Here is a 20,600-nt window from a genome sequence, read left to right as displayed (position 1 = left end):
TCTAGGTGTGAATTTAAGAACTTTCGCCAAAAATGACTTAATTTGGACATGATTTAGAGGTGTCTCCAAGCAAAAATCGTGTTTTGGTACGTTTCCATAGGAATATCACTTACACTCTGATTTAATAGGCCCTACATGCCCACATATCATCAAAAGTTGTTCCTTAGACATATCTTAACATGTTTTAACAGGTGAACATAGCTCTAATCGCAATAGAAAATTTGTCAACTGGATTTTCATATAGAAAAGAATATCAAAACCAAGAAAAAATACTATTAATTTTCCTTGGTTTTGATATAATTTTCTAAATAAAAATCCAGTTAACAAATTTTCTATTGCGTTTAGAGCTATGTTCACCTGTTAAAACATGTTAAGATATGTCTAAGGAAGAACCTTTGACGATATGTGGGCATGTAGGGTCTATTAAATCAGAGTGTAAGTGATCTTCCTATGGAAACGTAACAAAAACACGATTTTTAATTGGAGACACCTCTAAATCATGTCCAAATTAAGCCGTTTTTGGTGAAAGTTCTTAAATTCACACCTAGAACAAAAATTCGAGCTGACCCATGTATATTTCAAAACTTTTTCAAAATGTGGAGAGGTCTACTGTATATCCATTTGATAACTATTGATCTCATTTTTACTATTTAGGGTAAACCGTAGAGATAAAGTGCAGATTAAAGTGCTCAGCTGATAAGAGTGGGCTGTTCACAATAAAGCATTACGAGTTAGTGTTCCAATCAGCAATACCAACGCTCTACTGATAAGTAATAATTTTGTGATACGTGGTTTGGTTAGTGATATAGCCTAACAGAAAATTTATAGAAGCGCAACAGAAAACAATAAAAAACACACAAAACACACAGCAGATTAGTTATTCATTGCTCATTTTTTGTTTTAGTATTCAGGTTAATTTGTGTAATTACAGAACATTATTTTTGCAGCTGTTGCTCCACGATGGGTCCATTCCGCTCGCTCGCGTAGTATTGTATTTATTCTGGTTTGCGTGAGTTAATAATTAGTTGCTTTAAGAACACTATAATGTCGTTAGCCCATTCCGATTGGTGTAGATGCGTGAGTGAGGGGATGCTGTCTCAAATCATACCATATCTGATGAACTAGTTGCCCGGTTGCTTTCCTGTGTGCATGCTTGCCTTTGTATTGAAGAAAATCTTCTGTGGCTGCAATTTTGTATGTTCTATCGCTCTACAAAGCTCACCCAAAGGAATGTGAATTATTCTAATCTCTAATCATAAGTCCAGTTATTTTTTGCTGTGATTTTCTAGCATTGCTGTGCCTTCTGTTATGGTACTCTGAACCTTATAACGTTAGCTTCCGATTAGTGACGTTGATCGCCAAGCATTGATGGCAAGGTTCGCGTTGTGTTTAAATGTTACCTCACAATGGTGTCCTTGATGATTGTGTGTGTGGATGTTGATAAATACGTGATTAAATACCTATTGCAATTAGCTAAGATTGAAAGAAACAACGATAAATTTTCCTCGCGTTCACACGTTTTCGTAATTCTCTATATCCATATGTATAGTATTGGTTGATATTTGTTACAAATACTGCTGGTAGAAACAACAGATATCCGAACAAATTACGACTGCCGTAAATGGAAGAAGTGTGTTGTACCTACTCATCTAGTCTGCGCATATATTTTACATTTTAGAAACGAAATGGTTGAGAAAGGTACCACAATATGTTGAAAAAGAACATTTAAGTTTATATTTGGGAATTAGAATGGAACAATGGAGCTCTATTATACCAAATGCCAAATGAAGCAAATGTTCAAGTAATGTTCTATTCAGTCAAAAACTGTGAACCGTATTTTTTCGTTTCTAGTATATGCTGACATTCATTTCATTGCTTTAAATAATTTCATAGTTGATGCATGATTTCATAGACACAATTAATTAATTGAATAAAATAATCTCAACGGGATTAGTAAAATACAGAATATGTTTCACTAAATATATGCGTTCACATCGATTATTCGTTGAATGTTAATTTAGGTATTCATTTCTTTTTCACAACAAGTATGATATTTACTGAAAACAAAAAAAATGAGAAACCGTGTTATTCAAGAAAGACTCCCTATTTCGGACAGAGACGAATGTGAAGTTTAAAATTCTACATATTGTTCGTTTCTTAACGAAAGATAAGCCTGCTAGACCTGATAAAAGTCTGTCAATAAATCATCTCTTAGCAAGTAATGTTCAAGCAGATATAAACTGATAAACTAACTGCTATGTATCTTCTTTGATTATTTTCGGCACGTTTCCGCTAATCAACTAAGGGTTTCTTACTTATACGTTAAATCGGCCCTAGTCGAGAGCGATTGAATTTTCAGTTCATTCCGTACAATCCTTGCAATTGAATAAATATTTGTGTATGTACTTTTATAAAGTTCCGCAACAATAACTAAATCGATAGAGTAAATATATTTATAGCTAATATCTTTTTTGTTTGTTTTCAAGTTGTATTCTTTCAGTACTAATTTTCCTTACTATTCTCGATCCAGTTCCTTCCACAATCATTGCTGATTTACACAACCTGATCGGTTGCGAACCTACGACAGCCTGTCGAAATCATCGGTGTGTGGTGAATTTCTGAAAAGTTTCAACTAGTTTGGGATGTTGATTTGATCCTATTGATCAAATAGCTACAGATTGCAACGGTTCACGCGCTATTATTGTGATTTCTTTTGGTACCCTAAACAACATTTTCTTGATGACTGGGAAGGTTCCGAAAAACTCCACCTACTCTCAATCTTAATATTAGAATAACACATTCAATTATCCACGACGGAGCTCACCCTGACCTATCTAGATGTTTTTTTTCTTCTTCGTCTTCGCACATTGTACAGGTTTGATTTACCGGGTGATATTTGTTTCTGAGATATATTTTGTTGTTTCTTAGCTTGCGGGAATCTAAATGACTTGCAACACGGCTATTGTTTTTGCTTCTAGCTTGGGGGTAATGGTTAGTAAAATATTGTTAAGTTTAATTGTTAGATGATATTCACTGTGGAGGAAAGTTAGCAGAGGGAGAGAGAGAAAAAGAAACACAGAGAAGTCGATTTAAGTATTATCGAGGCAGGTTCACTGCGGAATACTGGCATAGTTGGCACAATTGAACGGACAACAAGATGAAATAGTACGATGCTTTACCTAGAGCATACGTACTACTGGGGGCAAAAAACTCATAACAACATCGATACGGGAACTGTAGAAAATAGCAAGCAAAAAAAAAAATAATTGAACGAATAAAAAGAAAATTATTCTTTCTAACCATTTTAATCAAGCTAATTTCGCACGGGGCTTATTTATACGAAAACTTACTTCCATATTAAAGTGTCCTGCGAAAAAAAACCATTTATTTTACCTTCGGAAGAAGTTTAGTACATAACAAGCAATACTTTTAGGTCATAAATAATTTCAGATTTTAACGGGTAGAGGACACCAATAGTTACTATTGAACAAAGTGAGTTAGAGGCGAGGCGAAGCTTTGATCAGAGGTTATGACCTGGTATAATCGTAAGACAGACCCATGTAGATAGGGAATCCAATAGAACATTGGACTGACTTGCAATTATGGGCAGAATAGGCGTCAATAAAAACATGAGTATACGCTGAAACTAAACAAAAACTGGAATCAAAATGATTGATCAGCTCACATTCATTGTAGAATTTTTTGGCATAGCATAATGCGCGTTTATGAACAGTTTTGTCGGTCTCGTTAGGTGCAGAATTTCACCTTCACACTCACCGCAAAGAATCCAAAACCACTAGCCACTCTCGCTGTGGAGGAGACATTATAACGGTATCGCCTGGAAAAAACACTGAAATGTTCTCTGGGGTTCATTGAGGGGCGCAAAGAATCCAGTTATTCAAACCAAAAAAGTAAAAAACCTTACCTCTGTAGCCATCAATTAAGGACCACTGCAAGAACAGTCAACGATAACTGCGGGAGATCTCGTTTGATATTGATCCGACCGTTTAGATCAAACTCTCAGCCCACCCACCAAGCAAATAGTTTCAGATAAGCACTGACAGCAGTGCTTTGGTGAAATTGATGTAGGTTAACGGTTTTATACCGTTCCCAGATAGCCAATCCCTAGAATTCCATCCCCCAGAATGTATCGTTCCCCAGAAAGACATGGCCTAGAATGTACCATTCCCTAGAAAGCCATTATCCAGAATGCTCCATTCCCAGAAAGTGCTACACGACTGTTAGGTCAAATGGCCAATTATCATATAATGTCTTGTGTCAGACGATGTTGTGCCAAAAGACTTTATGCCGAACTGGATAGTCTTTCTCAAAAGTTGGGACAATTCTTCAAGTGTAAACCAGGCAGACGTAAAGATTACAAGTTTGCGTGCAAGACTCATTTGGCATGAAGATTCCATGAACCGCTCATGTTTGAAAGAAGGAATCAGTTCCTATGTTTGAGTAAATCGGGTAAGCGAATGGATAACTGGCTTACTTGCGAGGAGCCACCGTTTTCGGCATGTCATCCTCAGCAGCTTAACACCACGTCACTTCAATTACTTCGATAATGCACTAAGTTTGGGTTTCACCATATAACCTTGCTTGCATAACACTGTTTCATTCTTTTGAATCCTAGGAAGGGGCGCTACCGCTTCCTATGGTTGTTACGAAATGGCTCTCAAAACACACCTGTATCGGATTCTGCAATTTGTTCTGCATGTTTGTTTATATTATTAAAAGAAATGTGTAAAATAAAGCTATTGTCTAATGCTGCTAGCAGTGCAAAATGGCCAACATTCTGAATAAGATTTTTGATTTTGCCAATTCAAATCAATGTGGATGCTTTCCCCATCTTACCAAAAATGTCTAGGAAATGGTTATCTATAGAATGAACTTCTGAGCATTGGTTCATTCTGAGTAAGGTATTTCCGAGAAAGAGTACATTTTGGAATATTGAATACTTTACGCTGACGTCACAAATGAACTGAGTGTTCATTTTGAACAGTTCGCTTGTACTGTTTACATGGACTTAGAAAAATTCGATTTGCTTCGAGCGAATCTAGTCATCTACAAATTTTTCTAAGTCCATGTAAACAGTACAAGCGAACTGTCAAGAAAAGTTAACTGTGTCAGTAAAGAACCTAATTGTTTTCTAGGAATTGTCGCTTTCGAGGGAATGGTTTCCTGGAGAATAGTTCTTTCTGGGGCAAACACTTCGGCATTTTATTTTGTGTGCAATGGCTTTTGGGGAAAGTCGTAGAACCAAAGCTTCATCGCAATATTCAACACAACATGAATTAGCAGTAGTGTAAATGCTTCTGTTCACATCTCTAATTATTTTCATTTTGATTGTTAAGGTGATCTTGACATGGGATTTTGACATTAAGATGCTTTTTAGTTGGACAATGGTCCAACCAGCGAAGTCCTACTAAAAAGCGGTCCAGTTAAAAAGTGACCAACCAGCGAACCACGACTGTAGTACGTTAAAAAGATGAAATCAATGAAAAAAATAAAACTTTTCTGGGGAATGACTTTATGGGAAATGGCGCATTCTGGGGAATGGTACAATCTGGGAAATGACTTTCTGGGGAATAGTATATTCTGAGGGGGCCTTCTAGGGTATAATTTTCGGGGGAATAGTGTACAAACTTATATAAATCATTTTAGTGAAATTAAAATTTCAGCAAATAGCGGAATATTTTTTCGTTACGTTGTAACAAAATTGATTTGTATTTCATTCATTACGAGATGGAGGATGTTAGGGAGTTCAATTTTTCCATGACTATCTTCTTTAGACTTCATAACTCACTTCCAGCAATCAACAGGAAGACATCCTTGAACTTCGCGAAAGATGTGGATGTAGCCTTAGAAAAACTTTCGCAGATGCTGAAACAGCTTTTCAAAATACATGCGCCTGCACCCCGTCCACGACCGAATCCAGTAAGGTCCAACCGGCAGCTACGTAACCTGAAAAGATTGCGAGCAGCTGTGCTTCGACATTACACGAGGCGACGAAACCCCTTTACAAAAGGGGAGCTCACTCTAGCCAGTAACAGCTACAAAACCTAGAATCGCTTTCTCTATTCAAGACATGTAGTACGAACCTGATTCAACCTGAAACGAAACCAAAGTCTTCCTTACAGTATGTTTCTCGCAAATGGAACGTCTAACACTCCCAGCGGCATCTGTAACTGGATCGTGAAACACTTCTCGAGTGTGTTCAAAAATGAATCGGCTAACTCAACTTAGGTGGTTTGTGGCCTTCGAGATGTCCCTCGTGATGTAATAAATTTTGGAAACGTTTAATTTATTGACGTAGGCATACTAGCTGCCATAAGTCCTTTGCATTGATGGGGTCAGATGGGATTCCTTCTTTTATACCGAAGAGATATACAAGTGCATTGTGTACACCTCTATGGCTAATTTTCTACCAATCACTGTTGCAATCAGTGTTTCCCGTGTGTTGAAAAAATCAGTAATGTTTCCAACAATCGTGGCATAACCTCGTTCTGCGCGAGATCAAAGTTGTTTGAGTTCCTAGTAGGATATATCAGGTATCTGCTACGCCGCCATGATTTTTATGCCAACATCTGAAACGTCGCGTTAGGGTCGATCCACAATTAACAGAATCAATTTCATTCGACACAATTTTGTGATAGTCGAGTTCGTTTAATTTGTTGGTGCACCGTGGTATAAAGTTTTGGTTATTCACCGACATGCCCAAAACCACACATTTCTTCAATTAGCTATCCAATATTTTCGCTCTTTAACAATGTCTAAAAATTGAGTCTGACCAGTAAAAATCGAGCTTCGAGCAAAACAAGCAGAACAATTTGAACTGTTAGGGGGGGGGGGGGGGGTTCATAATTTGTGTGCCCGCTGAGATGTTGACGACTTATGTCAGTTCAGTACAAATGGGATATGGGTGCCACATACGTGGGAAATATGCTCTTTTGTGAGACCTAAGCATACATATTGAAGGACCAACATGGCTTTTTTGCAGGCAGATGAACAACCATCAATCTAGCCCAATATACTTCGAACTGCAATAAAATATCGAAAATGGATCACAGGTAGACACTGTATACACTGATCTTAAAGTGGCTTTCGCTTGTGTAGATCACCCTCTTCCCGACTTGGCGCCCTATCAAATTTTACAACGTAGCTTGAATCTTCTTTCGTAGATCGTTCTCTGTCTGTGAAATTAGGAAGTAACGAATCATATAGCTTCAACAACTTGTCGGGTGTACCTCAAGGGAGCAATCTGGGATCGTTGCTTTTTCTTTATTCTTCAACGACGTTCGCTATAATTGCTAGGGTGCGAACGCTGATGATCTCAAACTATTCCTCATTGTGCGGTTAATAGATCGAACTACAACAATATCTATATGCTCTCTGTAAATGGTGTAATCGCAACTTGTTGGCTGTCAGCGTGTTCAAATGCTGTATAATATCTTTCACACGCAGGAAAACACCAATTCTCTGGAGCTACAATATCGCCGGGCAATCGCTAGAGACTCAGTTATTAGAGACCTTGGTGTACTCCTGGAATCGCAACTGACATTCATAAACTATTACTCTCACAGGAAAATCGAAATCTTGGCTTCGTAATAATAAGCGATAACGAGTTTACTGATCCATATTGTTTGCGGGCACTGTATTTTTCATTTGTTAGGTCTATCCTGGAAGCTTCAGCAGCTATTTGGTGTCCTTGTACGAGCATTTGGACTAATAGAATTGAAACAGTGCAAGCAAGATTGCTGTAATCTGCCCGATATGGAAACTCTGGCCAAAATGCAATAATCATTCAAAGCAGCTTGGCGACTACTATAGCTGGGTCGGAATCCGAAGCGGTGATCCCAGTGTCATCGGCGAAGAAAAAGTACTGGATACTGTCGAGCATCACCAGGTCGGCGGTAAATATATTCAATATAACTTGAATCTCCTTGCCAAGCCGAGTGAGCTGATGGTTGGTAGAATGCCATCGTATGAAGCCAAATTTCACATCAGGCATAATTAGAATAGTTTCCAGGTGCTGTTCGATGCGTTTCAGTATTATCCGTTCAAGAACTTTGCTGAATAACGACAATATACTTATTGGTCTGCAGTTGCTTGCGTTAGTGGGGTCTTTGTTTAGTTTCGGGATGGCAATCAAGGTAGCCGCCTGGAGAACCAAGTGTTCGCTCGAGGTATGGTTAATTGCAACTCATTATCACCCGCAGTGAAACGCTGTACGTCGGAAGAAATTTTTAAGAGTGGCTGCATCAACTTTTGGAACCGTAATTAGTAAGTAGGTTAGGTTAGTATCAAGATATTTAAATCAAACAGATTAGAGCTATTATACGCATTGTGAAGTCGCAGGTAGTAACTTAAAAATAAGATATATATCTTACGCAACTGTTGTTTTCAGCTAGGCGGGAAGTAGCTAAGTTGTATACAAGCGGAAATTTTAGCGAGGAGGCAATTTTTTAAGGACGCAGTTTCGACTATTGTCTTGACCAGGTGATTTTTTAGATTTGGGCTTACGAATAATCCGAACTACTTCCTTCGGGTGGATCAGCCACGAATGGACATATGTTAGATATCATTAGTCGATATGTGTGATTGAACTGTTTACCACTGAGACGATTTCTGTATCGTCTGCCATCTGGTTGGTGTTTTTTTCTGGCGGGGAAGAGATAATTTTGTCTGCTTCATGCAAGGATGAACTATATGTGGTCAACTTTCGCTGAGCCTTGGAGATTCTCCATAGCGTGTCACGGTCGTCGTTTACGATGCGCAGCGTTTCCTTGAATCTGCTGAAGTTAGCTAGGTCGCAGTCTTCGCGAAATGGACGGTTTAGTGACAGTACGATGCCATTGTAGATAGGGTCTCTTTTCCTGTACCACTGACGCTGACGTTTGTTTCGCAGTGCGAATAATTTTTGGGTGTTCTCTGGAATCGTTGCAATTTGGTAGGTGCATTGCTGTACTTGAGAGACTGCGTCCACTACAGTCCTCGCTAGGAACAATAGCAGCGTCAATCGCAGTTTCGTTGTCAAATTTGCTGACAGCCGGGTCTAAAAGGTACAACTTAGAGTTAAACTCATGTTGGAAAAGTGGCCAGTTCGGAACTTTGGTGTTGTCTGGACGATTGACGTTAAAAGACTGACATCAAATAATATCGGGAAATGGTCCCGCTTCCGACTCGCTCGATGACACGTGAAGGATTCCGGAAAATGGACGACGAAGTTCCGATTAGCTGCTTTCTGATACACTGTATACTGTTCTGGCCTTGTTTGCTTTCGAGCAGTTCCAGTGGCAATGGCGTGCATTCAGGTCACAATGGAAAATGGTTCTGTTCTTCTGTTACTCGTTAAGATATCTTTGCAAAATTGTGTCCAAATCGGTCGTCTCCTCCGCAGGCGGTGATTACATGTAGGCTTCCATCCGCCGTGCTAATAGGGATGCCTGCAGCTTCTATGACCTTGGTTGAGTTGTTGAGCACTGTGAATTTGATGCCCCTTCGAACCGCTATCACGACACCTCCCTCTCTTTCTGCTTTGTCAGAATCACGATCAAGCCGGCTAAAATTGAAATTCGGCTGGAAAAAGGCATGTCTGTGCTGCAACCAAGTATCAGTAACTATTCCTACGTTCACTTTGTGCCGTCCCAAGATAAAAAACTACAAGGTGCAGCCCTATGGGGTTGCACGAACTGTAGACGTAGGACTATACTACTTAATGTAAAATATTTATTTTCTTAGTACTTAGTGTGTGGGAAAAAACACCGGACCGGTGAAGAAAAATCAAATTTTAGACAATATAATCACATCTCATGTATAGAACAAGCTTTCTAGTTGCTCTCAAACAGATCCTAAAAGTTCAAACACCCATGGATAACCCCAAGTTTGTAGATGTGTTTCGATGCCACAGGATTGTAAAATGGTTAATACTACGTCATAAAAATTCTTCCGTGACAATTTGTTTGCCTGCAAAATGCCCTATGTGTATGCAAAGCTCATGATTTGTTGGGATATTAGCATTGATCGGAAAATGCTTTCCAACGCTGCGCATTGCATACGTACAGGACATTTTGCAGGTCACCAGAAGCTGTTTATTTTACCACCGCCACATGTTCATTTTACCCACTCGCTATAAACATGTCTCATTTTTGGACATGTTTAGAAATCAAGAATCATGTTTGAAAAATTGTGTTTATGACGAAGTATTTTTACCAGATATGTACAAAACATGTCTAACAAGAAACATAAGGTGATTGTAATATCTCATTCACTTATTAGTTAGAAAATAATGACTTTGCTTAACGTGTTCATTTTACCGCCAGTTCCACTACCTACCAACACATTCGCACCAAACATTGAACCCAAGCGTACAATGCAAAATGAGTCAACGCTGATGATGATAGGTAGAGCGAAAGAGACAACTAGTACCACCACGACACTATTAGCGCATTTCACCAAAATGCCACGCGGCCTTTTCCGATTGAAAGGAATGGCCGCGCTTAGCCCATCTGTCATAATATCGTGATTTTGCATAGCGAAGGGATGAATGATAACACATTTTCTTCCAAAAAACAGCCCTGCGTTATGCAATACTTTGTGCAGGTTGATTATACCAGTTGCAAGTGGGGCCAAATTCACCAAGTTCCGTAAAATTCCTTTTAAATTACAGAATTGATAAAATTGCTTAGATGAGCTAAACTAATTAATCAAATCCTGTTTTCCTTGCGTTTAAACCAAAATGAGAAGCTTATTACTACCACTACATTACTTAATTTCAAGCGCAAATAGCAAATACATGTGCTAGTTAAACCAAAAATTTACTGGCAACATTACAGCGGCATTTGGGAAGCAGTTGGAGCGGTCGCCTGTTGGACGACACAGGGTAGCGTCCCTCCACAGCCAGTGTAACGGACTTCTAGCTCAGCTACACTGGCTGTAAAAAACACAGCGCAGTGATCTGCTTCGCCAGCCGTTCAACAGGGAACTGAGCGTGTCTGGCCAAATCCGTTCTTTAAATAGTCGATGATGACGTCATTCATAGAAGCGTTGCGCGTTAGGTACATCAATCCGTCGTACAGGGCTTGGGAAGCGCTATCTTCTGTGTGTTAATGCGCGATATTTTGACAAGGTTGTATATTATTTAATTTTTTTAATGCTATGATATCAAAAATCTTTGGGTTTATCTATTGGAATCTATTCTTAGAAGTATTTCGGGGCGATTTGTGCAAAAAAATTGAAAATTTATCGTGAGATGGCTGAATTATATGCATTTAAAATTGGACCACTTTTCGTTACATACCATTTTTGTAGAATTTGCAGAGTGCACCCCCATATCGAAAACAAAGACGTAGTCCTACGTCAAAAAATCGAAAGTTTTAAGTCTATTGCCATGGACGGAGCGCATGTTGCAATTGCAGTTGGTAGTTAGCTCAAAGAGAGCTAGAAGTTGTTCCTCTTTTGTTTGGCAGTTCGTCGTTGTTGTGCTATCTTATGACAAACGCCATTTTGGGGTAAACTGAGTTAGATATGCAACATTACTAATCTGAAAATTCTCTACAAAATAGCGTTTTCAGAATTTTGAAATTTTGCTTGGTTACTGAGTTATAGCGAAAAAAGTGATGAGAAATTGTCAGTTTTTTGCTTTAAATCACTGTGTCTTGGGATTTGCTTAAGTAATGTAGAAGTTTTAGATGTTTTTATATGAAAAAATGTCTGAGGAACACAATGGCATAATTTTTAAAATAAAAATACATGTAATGCGAAAAATATGCAGTTTTACTTTTCAATTGGCAATATTTCATGTTTGGCAACACTGTAATTAAAAATTACTATTTTTGCTAGATTGCTTGCTCAATTTCCTTCAAAATGCATCTCATCGATTGTTTCTAGGCCGAATAAAGCCGAAGATATTAATAAAAGTTAATAATTGATGCTTTTTTTTCTATGGAAAATTTTCCATGCACAATTATGACACGCCATACAAATTTTGCCATCAATACACACCTACGACACGTGTGAGTGCGACTTTTGTTTACATTTATAGTGAAAACTCGCAACATAGTCAACCGAACTTCATGATATTTGAGAGTTTAATACAGAATAGATTGAAGCATTAATTGTCTTCTTTGAATTGTTTTTACCATTTATAAGTTTCAAGATATTCAATCTCAAACTTTAAAAATCTTTTTTCTCGAAATGTGCTAAATGGCGCTTGTCATAAGATAGCACAACAGCGACGAGTTTGGAAAATGGTCTAACATTTCTCTAGTCAGGGAAAGAAATTCCGATAATGAGAACAGGTCCTTATTGGTAATTCCTTGATTTTGTAGCACCTGGGCGTATGATTTTCCTAACGGGAAAGCGGGGGAGCTGCTGTGTCAGCTCATGGAAGAACGTTATGGATGAGGGGGAGGTGTTGGATGTCGGCGCTCGGTTCTTATTTTTGCCAAGTTCTCCACGTAGTTTTTGCGGTAAGGGTAACCACGGTAGTTCGCAATATGCTGGCCACTGATGTTTGCGCACTTTATACATCGACGTGTCTCGTTCTTGTCATTTTGTTCCAAATTCGTTTTCTTGGGAAGAAAACAGTGCTTCTGAACGCTGAAAGATGCTTGGTCAGATGCGAGTGTATATGTGGGGAACTCGATATATAACCTTTTCGGCACTTTCACAGAGTTGTTAAAGGCGTCCTTTGCTGCACAGCGTAGGTGTACACCGCTTTCGTGTGGTATTCGATTGGCGATATGTTGTTATATGGCCTCAAATCTCGTAGCTGCCTAGTTGTTTGGTTGTTAACTACAATTGGTGGAACACGCACCGTCTTGTCCTTAGGCGTTCGATATGCTATGGTCGGGATCGGAGTTAGTGTTGATATCTCGATATCATCTGTCTCTTCGTTCCGCATACTACGATGTATATTCCGTGATGCTACCAGGAGTGGATGTGCTGACCGCGGAAGAATGCTCGTCAACGTATGAGCTCCTTTGTCGCGGGGGATGAAGATGTTCATTGAGGCTATGGTCTGCTTCTAGACCGCGTTTCTGCCTAGACTGGGTATGGCTCCGCAGAACCATTTGTGGGAGGCCACATTTAATTCGCCGGTATCCGCGCGAACTTACTGCGCCTGCAGGGTGTTGCTTCGTGAATTTTACTTCGTAGAGAATTAACAAACACTCGATAAAAACTGGTCCGTGAAAAACTGGTGCGTTCAATATTGTTTGTATTTGTCAAATTCAAATAGCAGTTCGAATAGAACTTTCGATCATGTCGTCGAAACAGCATATCATTCGTGAACAAATTGCAAAACGCAGAAGCTTCCCATCGATGGATCGCTAAGTAACCTGGAATCGTTATTATCTCCGAGTCTCGAGTGCTTGGAATCTTCAAAGGGTTGCTCTACAGCAAGAAAGGGACTTGCTATAAACCTGATCCGATATCGCTGAAAATAGTAAATGTTTGCAAGGTGCAGAAGGTAGTAAATCGAAATAATAGGCAACATGTCATCGGCACAACCTGGGCCCGCGAGCCCTGAATGGACGAAGAAATTCACATAAAAACTGCCTTAGATCGCATCCCTGGACAATTTCGTTGTTAAGTTCAAGTTTGCTGTTCTAGAGAATGTTCGACAGTATGTCGAAATCCTCCAAAAAGTGTCTGATCGGGCAGGCGATTTATGGGTGCGGTCAAATTAGGGCTCCTTACTTCACGGACGGTGCGATATACAAGAAAGGCTTTGTGTTTTAACCTGATGTAGCGTCCTGCTTTAATTTTGTATCAAATTAGATGAATTCACATAAAAACATAGTATATAATAAATAATGCAACTCATAACCAATTTGTAGTTTTTCAGTCCCATTTGAAGAGAATCCGATAAAAGTCGGAAATAATGGAATTTACTCGAATTTTCTCAGATTAGTTTGTGACAATTACTACATTTGCTTAGCATAAAAACGCCTCAAATAACTGCCTAAGACGAGAATAATTCATAATTATTAGATTATCATTTTCATGATAAAATTAGCAATATAAGATTGTCTTCGTTCACACAGAACTAAATCATAAGCAGCTTGCTTGTAACTTGTAACACAAAGAAATAGCCACTATAAATTATAAAATTGAAATATAAAAGATTAGTATTTTTGCAATAGAATTTTTTAAAACATACCAAACTAAATGAAATACACACACGATTAATTTCTCTTTTATTAGTTCATAGAAAAAAATTAGACTACGAGCGGTGTTATGTCTACTATTGCACTAAATAATACCATGCAGTGAGTATAGATATATAAAGGAACGAGCAGTAGAAAGTACTGCATTAGGGGAGTGGTTATGTTAGTGAACAAAGTGCAAATTACAGATGCAACATTCAGATAATAAAATCCTCGACAGATTTGGGCTTTGGTCATTAGCAAACATATGTTGTTGAATGTTAACAAAATTCAAAACGTGCTACACTACAAACGAATTAGGTCCACTTAGGTTTTGTGCCAACACGGTAGATAATACGATTATTGACAATCACCTTATTGTCGAAGTCAGCGAAGTTCGCAAAACTGCCGCCACTACTGTCGCCAAAGGCATCCATTGTAGATGGTGCTGGTTTCGTCGGTGTGGGACCCTGCAATGTGTTTACGTTATACATGGATAACGAAAATGCTATTACCAGCAGCTCACGAATACGAGAAACTAACCTGCAGAGGCCGTGGCGGGGCCGGTCTTGGTGGAGGTTGTTTCGCTTTCTTCGGTGGCAGCGCAGGACTAGGTGATTCCGGCCGTGGAGGAGCCACCGATTTGTTTGGACTGGGACTGAGTATCTGACTAGCGGTGGTTGGTGCGTGTAATATGGCAAACGGATCACAACCGAATTGATCCCTGGCCACCTGTGATAGAGAGAATGAATATGAGCCTTCTCTTAATTGATGTCTTAGTAAACTTTGGAAACTTACCTGTGGAGCTGAACCCTTTGTTTCAGCAAACGGATCGGCACTGCTCGCGGAGGAAGCGAACGGATCACTGCTTTTGTTATCAAACGCATTGGTAAAACCATCGTCGAATCCTGAACTCTGGAATCCATTATTCGTGTCGAACTGTGTTGTAAATCCGTTGGTTTTGAAATCATCCCCGAAACCTGTTTCTCCGTCCGTCGCTCCGAAACCGTTGGCCTTATTATCTCCAAACGGATCCCGTTTGTTAGCATTTTCCACCTCTTTCTCCACGAGTGCCTGCTTAGCCTCTCTAAATTCGGGTTCAATTTTCAACGAGTAATCCGACACCAATGCCGGATCGTTGGTATCGATCGCGTTGCGGAACATGGCCAACGCATCGGTCATCTGTCGTTGGTACTCCTGTATCTGAGTAACCATCGCTTTGACCTGACTGATCTCGAGCTGCGTGTCCTGCAGCTGCGACGTTAGACGATCCACATCTTTGGTGCCGGAATTGTACTCCCGCTCGAGTGCCTGCTCTTCGTCTTTCAACTTTTGCAACTCGGAACGGCGGGAATCCAGCTCGCCTTCCTGTTCCTTGAGGGTTGCCTCCTGCTTCTGGCACTGTTCACGAATTTTGTTCACCTTGTACGGGGGACAGAAAGAGGTTATTCTTTTGCTCGCGATAAGGGGGAACGAAACATTTATTTATTTTTCCTTTCTCCAGAAGCCAGAACGTAACCCACTAAACCAACATTAATGCAACTAACATACAGAAAATAAACACGCAAAAAGGAGAAAGAAGGAAAGAACACAGAACAGACGAAAAATCTGGTCGCTATCGACATACGAATGGGCGGCTCCGCAATGGATATAACAAAAAACAATTGGAAACAGAATAATAAAATGTGAATCTATGATGAGACGAGTAAACCCAGTAATTCAAATTCAAGATGCGATGCTAACAGAGCCATGAACAGCGGTTCTCCGCTTGTTTGTTTGATGGATTCAAACATTTATATGGTTTCGTAGCGTAGTCGAATAAAATTTTACCGTGAGAATCTCATTAGTGGTAGATCAGATAAAAGTTCTTACAATGCTCAGTAATATCCAAGTTTTTGCTCCTTTCACAAGAAGCTTTATTATTTTTCAGCTGCTCAAACCAAATTAAAAGTCAAATGCAATTCTTAGCAAGACGGAAAAAAGTGAAGATTTAACTAACCAAACAGAAGGTTACCGCCCAATCGGATGTGATTGAAGTGTGCGGAGCGTTTATGATTTCAGATCTATATCTTTCCAAGTTTAAAAACAGAAGGTTTCGCTGAATGCTTTTTTGGTTATAGTTATTTTATCTTTAGGGTTATTCGCTTCTTTTTTCAGGCTAGAAAATTCTCTTTAGAAAAACCTCTAACCTTTTGTGCTAGTCCCCTTGTATGAATGTTGATTTCTCCTTTAGTAGATCTTTAATTATGCTCATGAAAGTGGTTCCCCATATACCTTTTCCGACACAATACTTTTTGAGTTTCTCCTGCGTTCCCACAAGACAACAAATTTTGGGGATGATTGGTTTCTCTCCGGCGTTGAATGAAATTTAGTATAAGACCTTTTTGGCACTCAGATAGCCATTTTACACAAAAATAAAAACAATTGAACAACCTATAGTCTCACTCACGTTCGACAAAACCGAAGACTCCATATTAAGAAGACTGATATCTCTTTCCTTCCTCCATGCAAACGAAGAGCGACAGAGGTTCCAGCGCCTCTACTGGAGGAAGGTAGGAAGCTTAATGTAAAAGTGTATTTGTGTGTGTGCATCACTATGGGAAGTACCACCTTTACCCGCAAGTGGCGTTGTTGTTACTGTCTCCAGATTCTGGACAGAGTTGCCAGTCTTCTTGATATGCAGTCTTCGACAAAACGCAAAATATTATCTGAGAGCTGAGAAAAAGTGAACGCAAAGAAGGCCGGCCGAACCTCTGAAAATCGGTAGTGAACGGCTGTACGAAGCAATCTATCAGATTGTGACAATTAGGGATGGAGCAAAATACCTTAGAGTTAACATGATGGCCTAAAAGACAAACATACAAGCTCAGACTAGCAAACTACTGTTAGTAGAATTGCGAGAGTGAAAGTTATTCATTAACCGCATCGCATGCCTCTATAATGGCAGACATGGCTGATTTTAGCACTAATCACGACAATTTTTAGAATAATTTGGTTAGATATGATAGCGATCGCCTAAACCAGGGTGCTTTTATTGTAAACTCCATGGGGACTCGAATGACTGTTGTTTCGTTGACGTTTTTAATTCACTGAATTTTTTGCTTGGATCGGATGGTGAACGCCTAAATTTTGCGCAAATTCGGGTTTAACACAATTAGGTTTCCTAAGGAGAATCAGCATATTGCCACATTGATTGCTAACCAAATAACTTTCGAATTTGTAAGGTCCTTCTCAGTAAACCGGAGAATTTCTTCACCAACCGGGACATCAGCTCCGACCAGTCGTTTAAACTGATACTGCAATCTATTATCTTTTTTCCGGACAAAACCAGCCCAGAGGCCGTGTATCATCCGGCGGGTTGAAGTATCTTAACCAAGAATTGATCTACAGGAGTCCTCAATTCAAGGTGTTTCTCTGTGTCGAGACCTGAATGGCTGGCAGGACGAAAGTATGCTAGTCGCGCACGGAGTGTCGTAGGTCTTGCTCTTGCTGTGTTAAGTGAATCTCTGACACAGCGGACGTTTGTTTCTTCGAAAATCGTGGGATTCAAATGATGGTCATGTCGCTAGTACCCATTTCGGGGTTCGCTATAGGCAAATATAAGCCACCTTGTTAGGTATCTTTCAATTGCTGTACACAGTCTTCCCAATTGAACATCGTACACAATGTTCGCTCTGGTTCTGTGCTCATATTAAACCCACACTTCGTGTAGGAACTCAAACACGCTATTTCGCTCTGAAATACGTGTACATGTTCGCCTGCACAACCGAACTCCATGTACGTATACGGTGTGCGTACACATAGGTTCGTGGCATCAGTTTTCCCTCTCTCACTCTCATTATCACTAGCGTTGACTCTTTTTGCCTTGTGCGAATTGTTCTCGTGTACGCACCCAGTGTAAGTGCACGGATATTTGAACTAGAGTTTGCATATCGTTCGCTTGGGTTCGATGTTTGAGGCGAACATGTATATCAAGATGTTTGAGGCTGAACGCGCGCACGAAATTTTGTAAACAGGTTCAAACTTGTCGATGTTCATGGGAAGTCTGGCAGTACAAGAAATGCTGATGATGAAATGTATAGTGCAATGATCAAGTATTGTTAGAGTAGCACAAATCTTCAGCATAAACGTACAGCAACTACGAATCTATCCCGCCTTGTGAAGGAAGAAAAAGCTTCTATAGTTTTGGTTCAAGAATCGTATTTCCATGAAGAAAACTTCTATGTTGGAAAACTACTTAACCACGTATTCGTAGTTTTCAACAAAAATGGCATGACAAAGCCACGTGAAATGCCTCGTGCGAATAGTGCTATTGACGTATGTCTTACATTAGAGTTCACAACTTTCGATATTTATGCTGTCAGAGTCAATATGATTGTTGATAACATAAACAGAAAATATATCTATTGTTCGACATATGGGCCGCATTATGAACTCTCGCCTTGTCATGATTTCTGAATGCCTCACGAGTTCGAACCGTCGTTTCTGATCATAAGTACATTGTCTTCGATCATTTAAACGTCTCGCTAGATATCGTCACCTATTGTAATCCTAAATCTACGAGCTGGGATCTCTACGAAGAGGGTTTGGCGATCAGGTTTCATGGGTATTTTCCGACAATTGAATCTCCAAGTAATTTGGATAAGGTCATGGATAAAACAAACTCACTCATAGTAGCAGCATACTAAGAGGATTGTCCGCATCGAGTTGTGCGTGCTTCTGGAGGAATACCTTGGTGCAATACCGAACTTGTTCGACTTGAACAGTTCAAAGCTTGGAATCGCATACGCAGGGATGAGTCGGAGGCATTTAAGCTGGCTCGCAAAGCATACAGAAATGTCCTTCGATCCTCACACCGAAGTGGTTAAAAAAACCTCTGCTCAAATCTTTCAAGTTTTAACGAGACTAGTAGATTAAATAAGTTACTTTCGAAATCTTCGAAATCGAAAGACTTTCATGTCAGTTCGATGAGAACTGCTGATGAATACTCATCTGACGAAGATGTAGTCAACTGTCTTTTTGACACACAAACTTTCCAGACTGTAGGGAGCCATCAACGATGACTCCCCCTGAACTCTTTTCAAGTAATTCTGATATTTGGGCATTTGCTCGTAGCATTGTGATTGAAAGTTTTGCTCCGAATAAGTCTCCGGGAAAAGATGTATTTATTCCAGTTCTACTATAAATAGGATACGAACACTTCAAGCATATTTTGAAAAAAGTTCTTACTTGTGGTTTTGAAACAGAGTGGAGGGAAATAATTGTAAAATTCATTTTCAAAGGTAGTCGCGTTATTTATGAGGAGACAAAGAGCTTTAGACCGATTGTCTGACCTCCTTCCTTCTCAAATCAGTGGAACGTTTAATCAACCACTACATTCGGGATGTTAGTTTGGGCGAGCGCCAACTGCCATTCTGAGCAATGCAACCTGTTACACAATGTTGTATGCAACACTGAAAAAAACTTTTTCATAAAAGCGTTAAAGCTTGGTAGTTTTTCTTGATATTGAAGGTGCTTTTGACATCGTGTCTTTCGAATCCATTTTGGAAGCAGCACGGGATTATGAAGAACCTTCATACATCTCAAATTGGATATAGGCAATGTTTAGCAACCGATAGCTGTGCTCATCGCCAAGACAGGTAGGGATAAGGATAATAAATGTCTGCGAATATCCTCAAGGTGGAGCGCTGTCACCATTTATATTGTCGCCGATGACGATGGCTTGTTGGGGAGACCACAGATTACAGATGTACAGTCCAAAACGAAATTTATCTAAAAATCAGTGTGAAGTTTCAAATCGATATGCGTTAAGAATTGGTGTAGATACTTTATTAAACAGAGGCAAGTCCGTGCGTAAATAGGGGGGAGGGGGCTAGGGGTGTACATAACTTTTGATATTCTCTTCTTGTCTTCTTGATAAAGGTCGCTCAACGAGTTAGCAACAGCTGCCAAGGATAAAAAACAACGAACGAACAACACGAAGTCGGAAACAATCGGGATAAGGTTGTATAGAAAAATATTACCGATGGCGATCTGACTGTTGGAGTGGCTGTGAGCTAAATGACTCACGAAAACGGGCATTGGTATCGGGAGAAATTCCGCAGCCGGGAAACTCTCAGCTCCAGCTAGCAGATAAATAGGAACTAGGTGCGCAAAGAAGGATGAAAATATTGGAAGGTAGTTGTAAAGAGATGTAAATCATTATGGTCAGCACCTCTGGATCGGTTCGCGTCTCGGTAGGTGACGATTTTTGCAGCAGACCTGAACAAGTCAGATATACCACGAAGGCTGGACAACAAGCAGACAACAGCAGCAATGGACAAAACTGTGGTGTCTGTGGAAGATTCCTTCTTCATAACCGATATTGTCCAAATTTGTTGAGCTAAGTCGATTGGTACAAAAGACTTGACTCTCCAGATCGCAGAAAAAATCTTTAATGTTTGAGGG

The 20,600-nt window shown here is 39.7% G+C and overlaps 1 protein-coding gene across 3 annotated transcripts in view; it reads right to left on the bottom strand.

The window, feature by feature from the left end:
* Positions 1 to 20,600, bottom strand: part of LOC131678854 (epidermal growth factor receptor substrate 15-like 1) — a 60,968-nt gene that overhangs the window by 18,699 nt on the left and 21,669 nt on the right. For all 3 annotated transcript variants that reach the window (XM_058959263.1, XM_058959261.1, XM_058959264.1), the window contains 3 exons: positions 14,952 to 15,575; positions 14,697 to 14,885; positions 14,528 to 14,623 (listed from right to left, as the gene is read on the bottom strand). In XM_058959263.1, coding sequence (XP_058815246.1) covers positions 14,528 to 14,623; positions 14,697 to 14,885; positions 14,952 to 15,575 — 909 coding nt within the window. The remainder of the gene's footprint in view (positions 1 to 14,527; positions 14,624 to 14,696; positions 14,886 to 14,951; positions 15,576 to 20,600) is intronic.

This window comes from Topomyia yanbarensis, chromosome 2 (genome assembly GCF_030247195.1).
Source record: "Topomyia yanbarensis strain Yona2022 chromosome 2, ASM3024719v1, whole genome shotgun sequence".
Lineage (NCBI taxonomy): Eukaryota > Metazoa > Arthropoda > Insecta > Diptera > Culicidae > Topomyia > Topomyia yanbarensis.
Note: the sequence above shows the minus strand (reverse complement) of the source record. Positions and strands in the feature narration are given on the sequence as shown.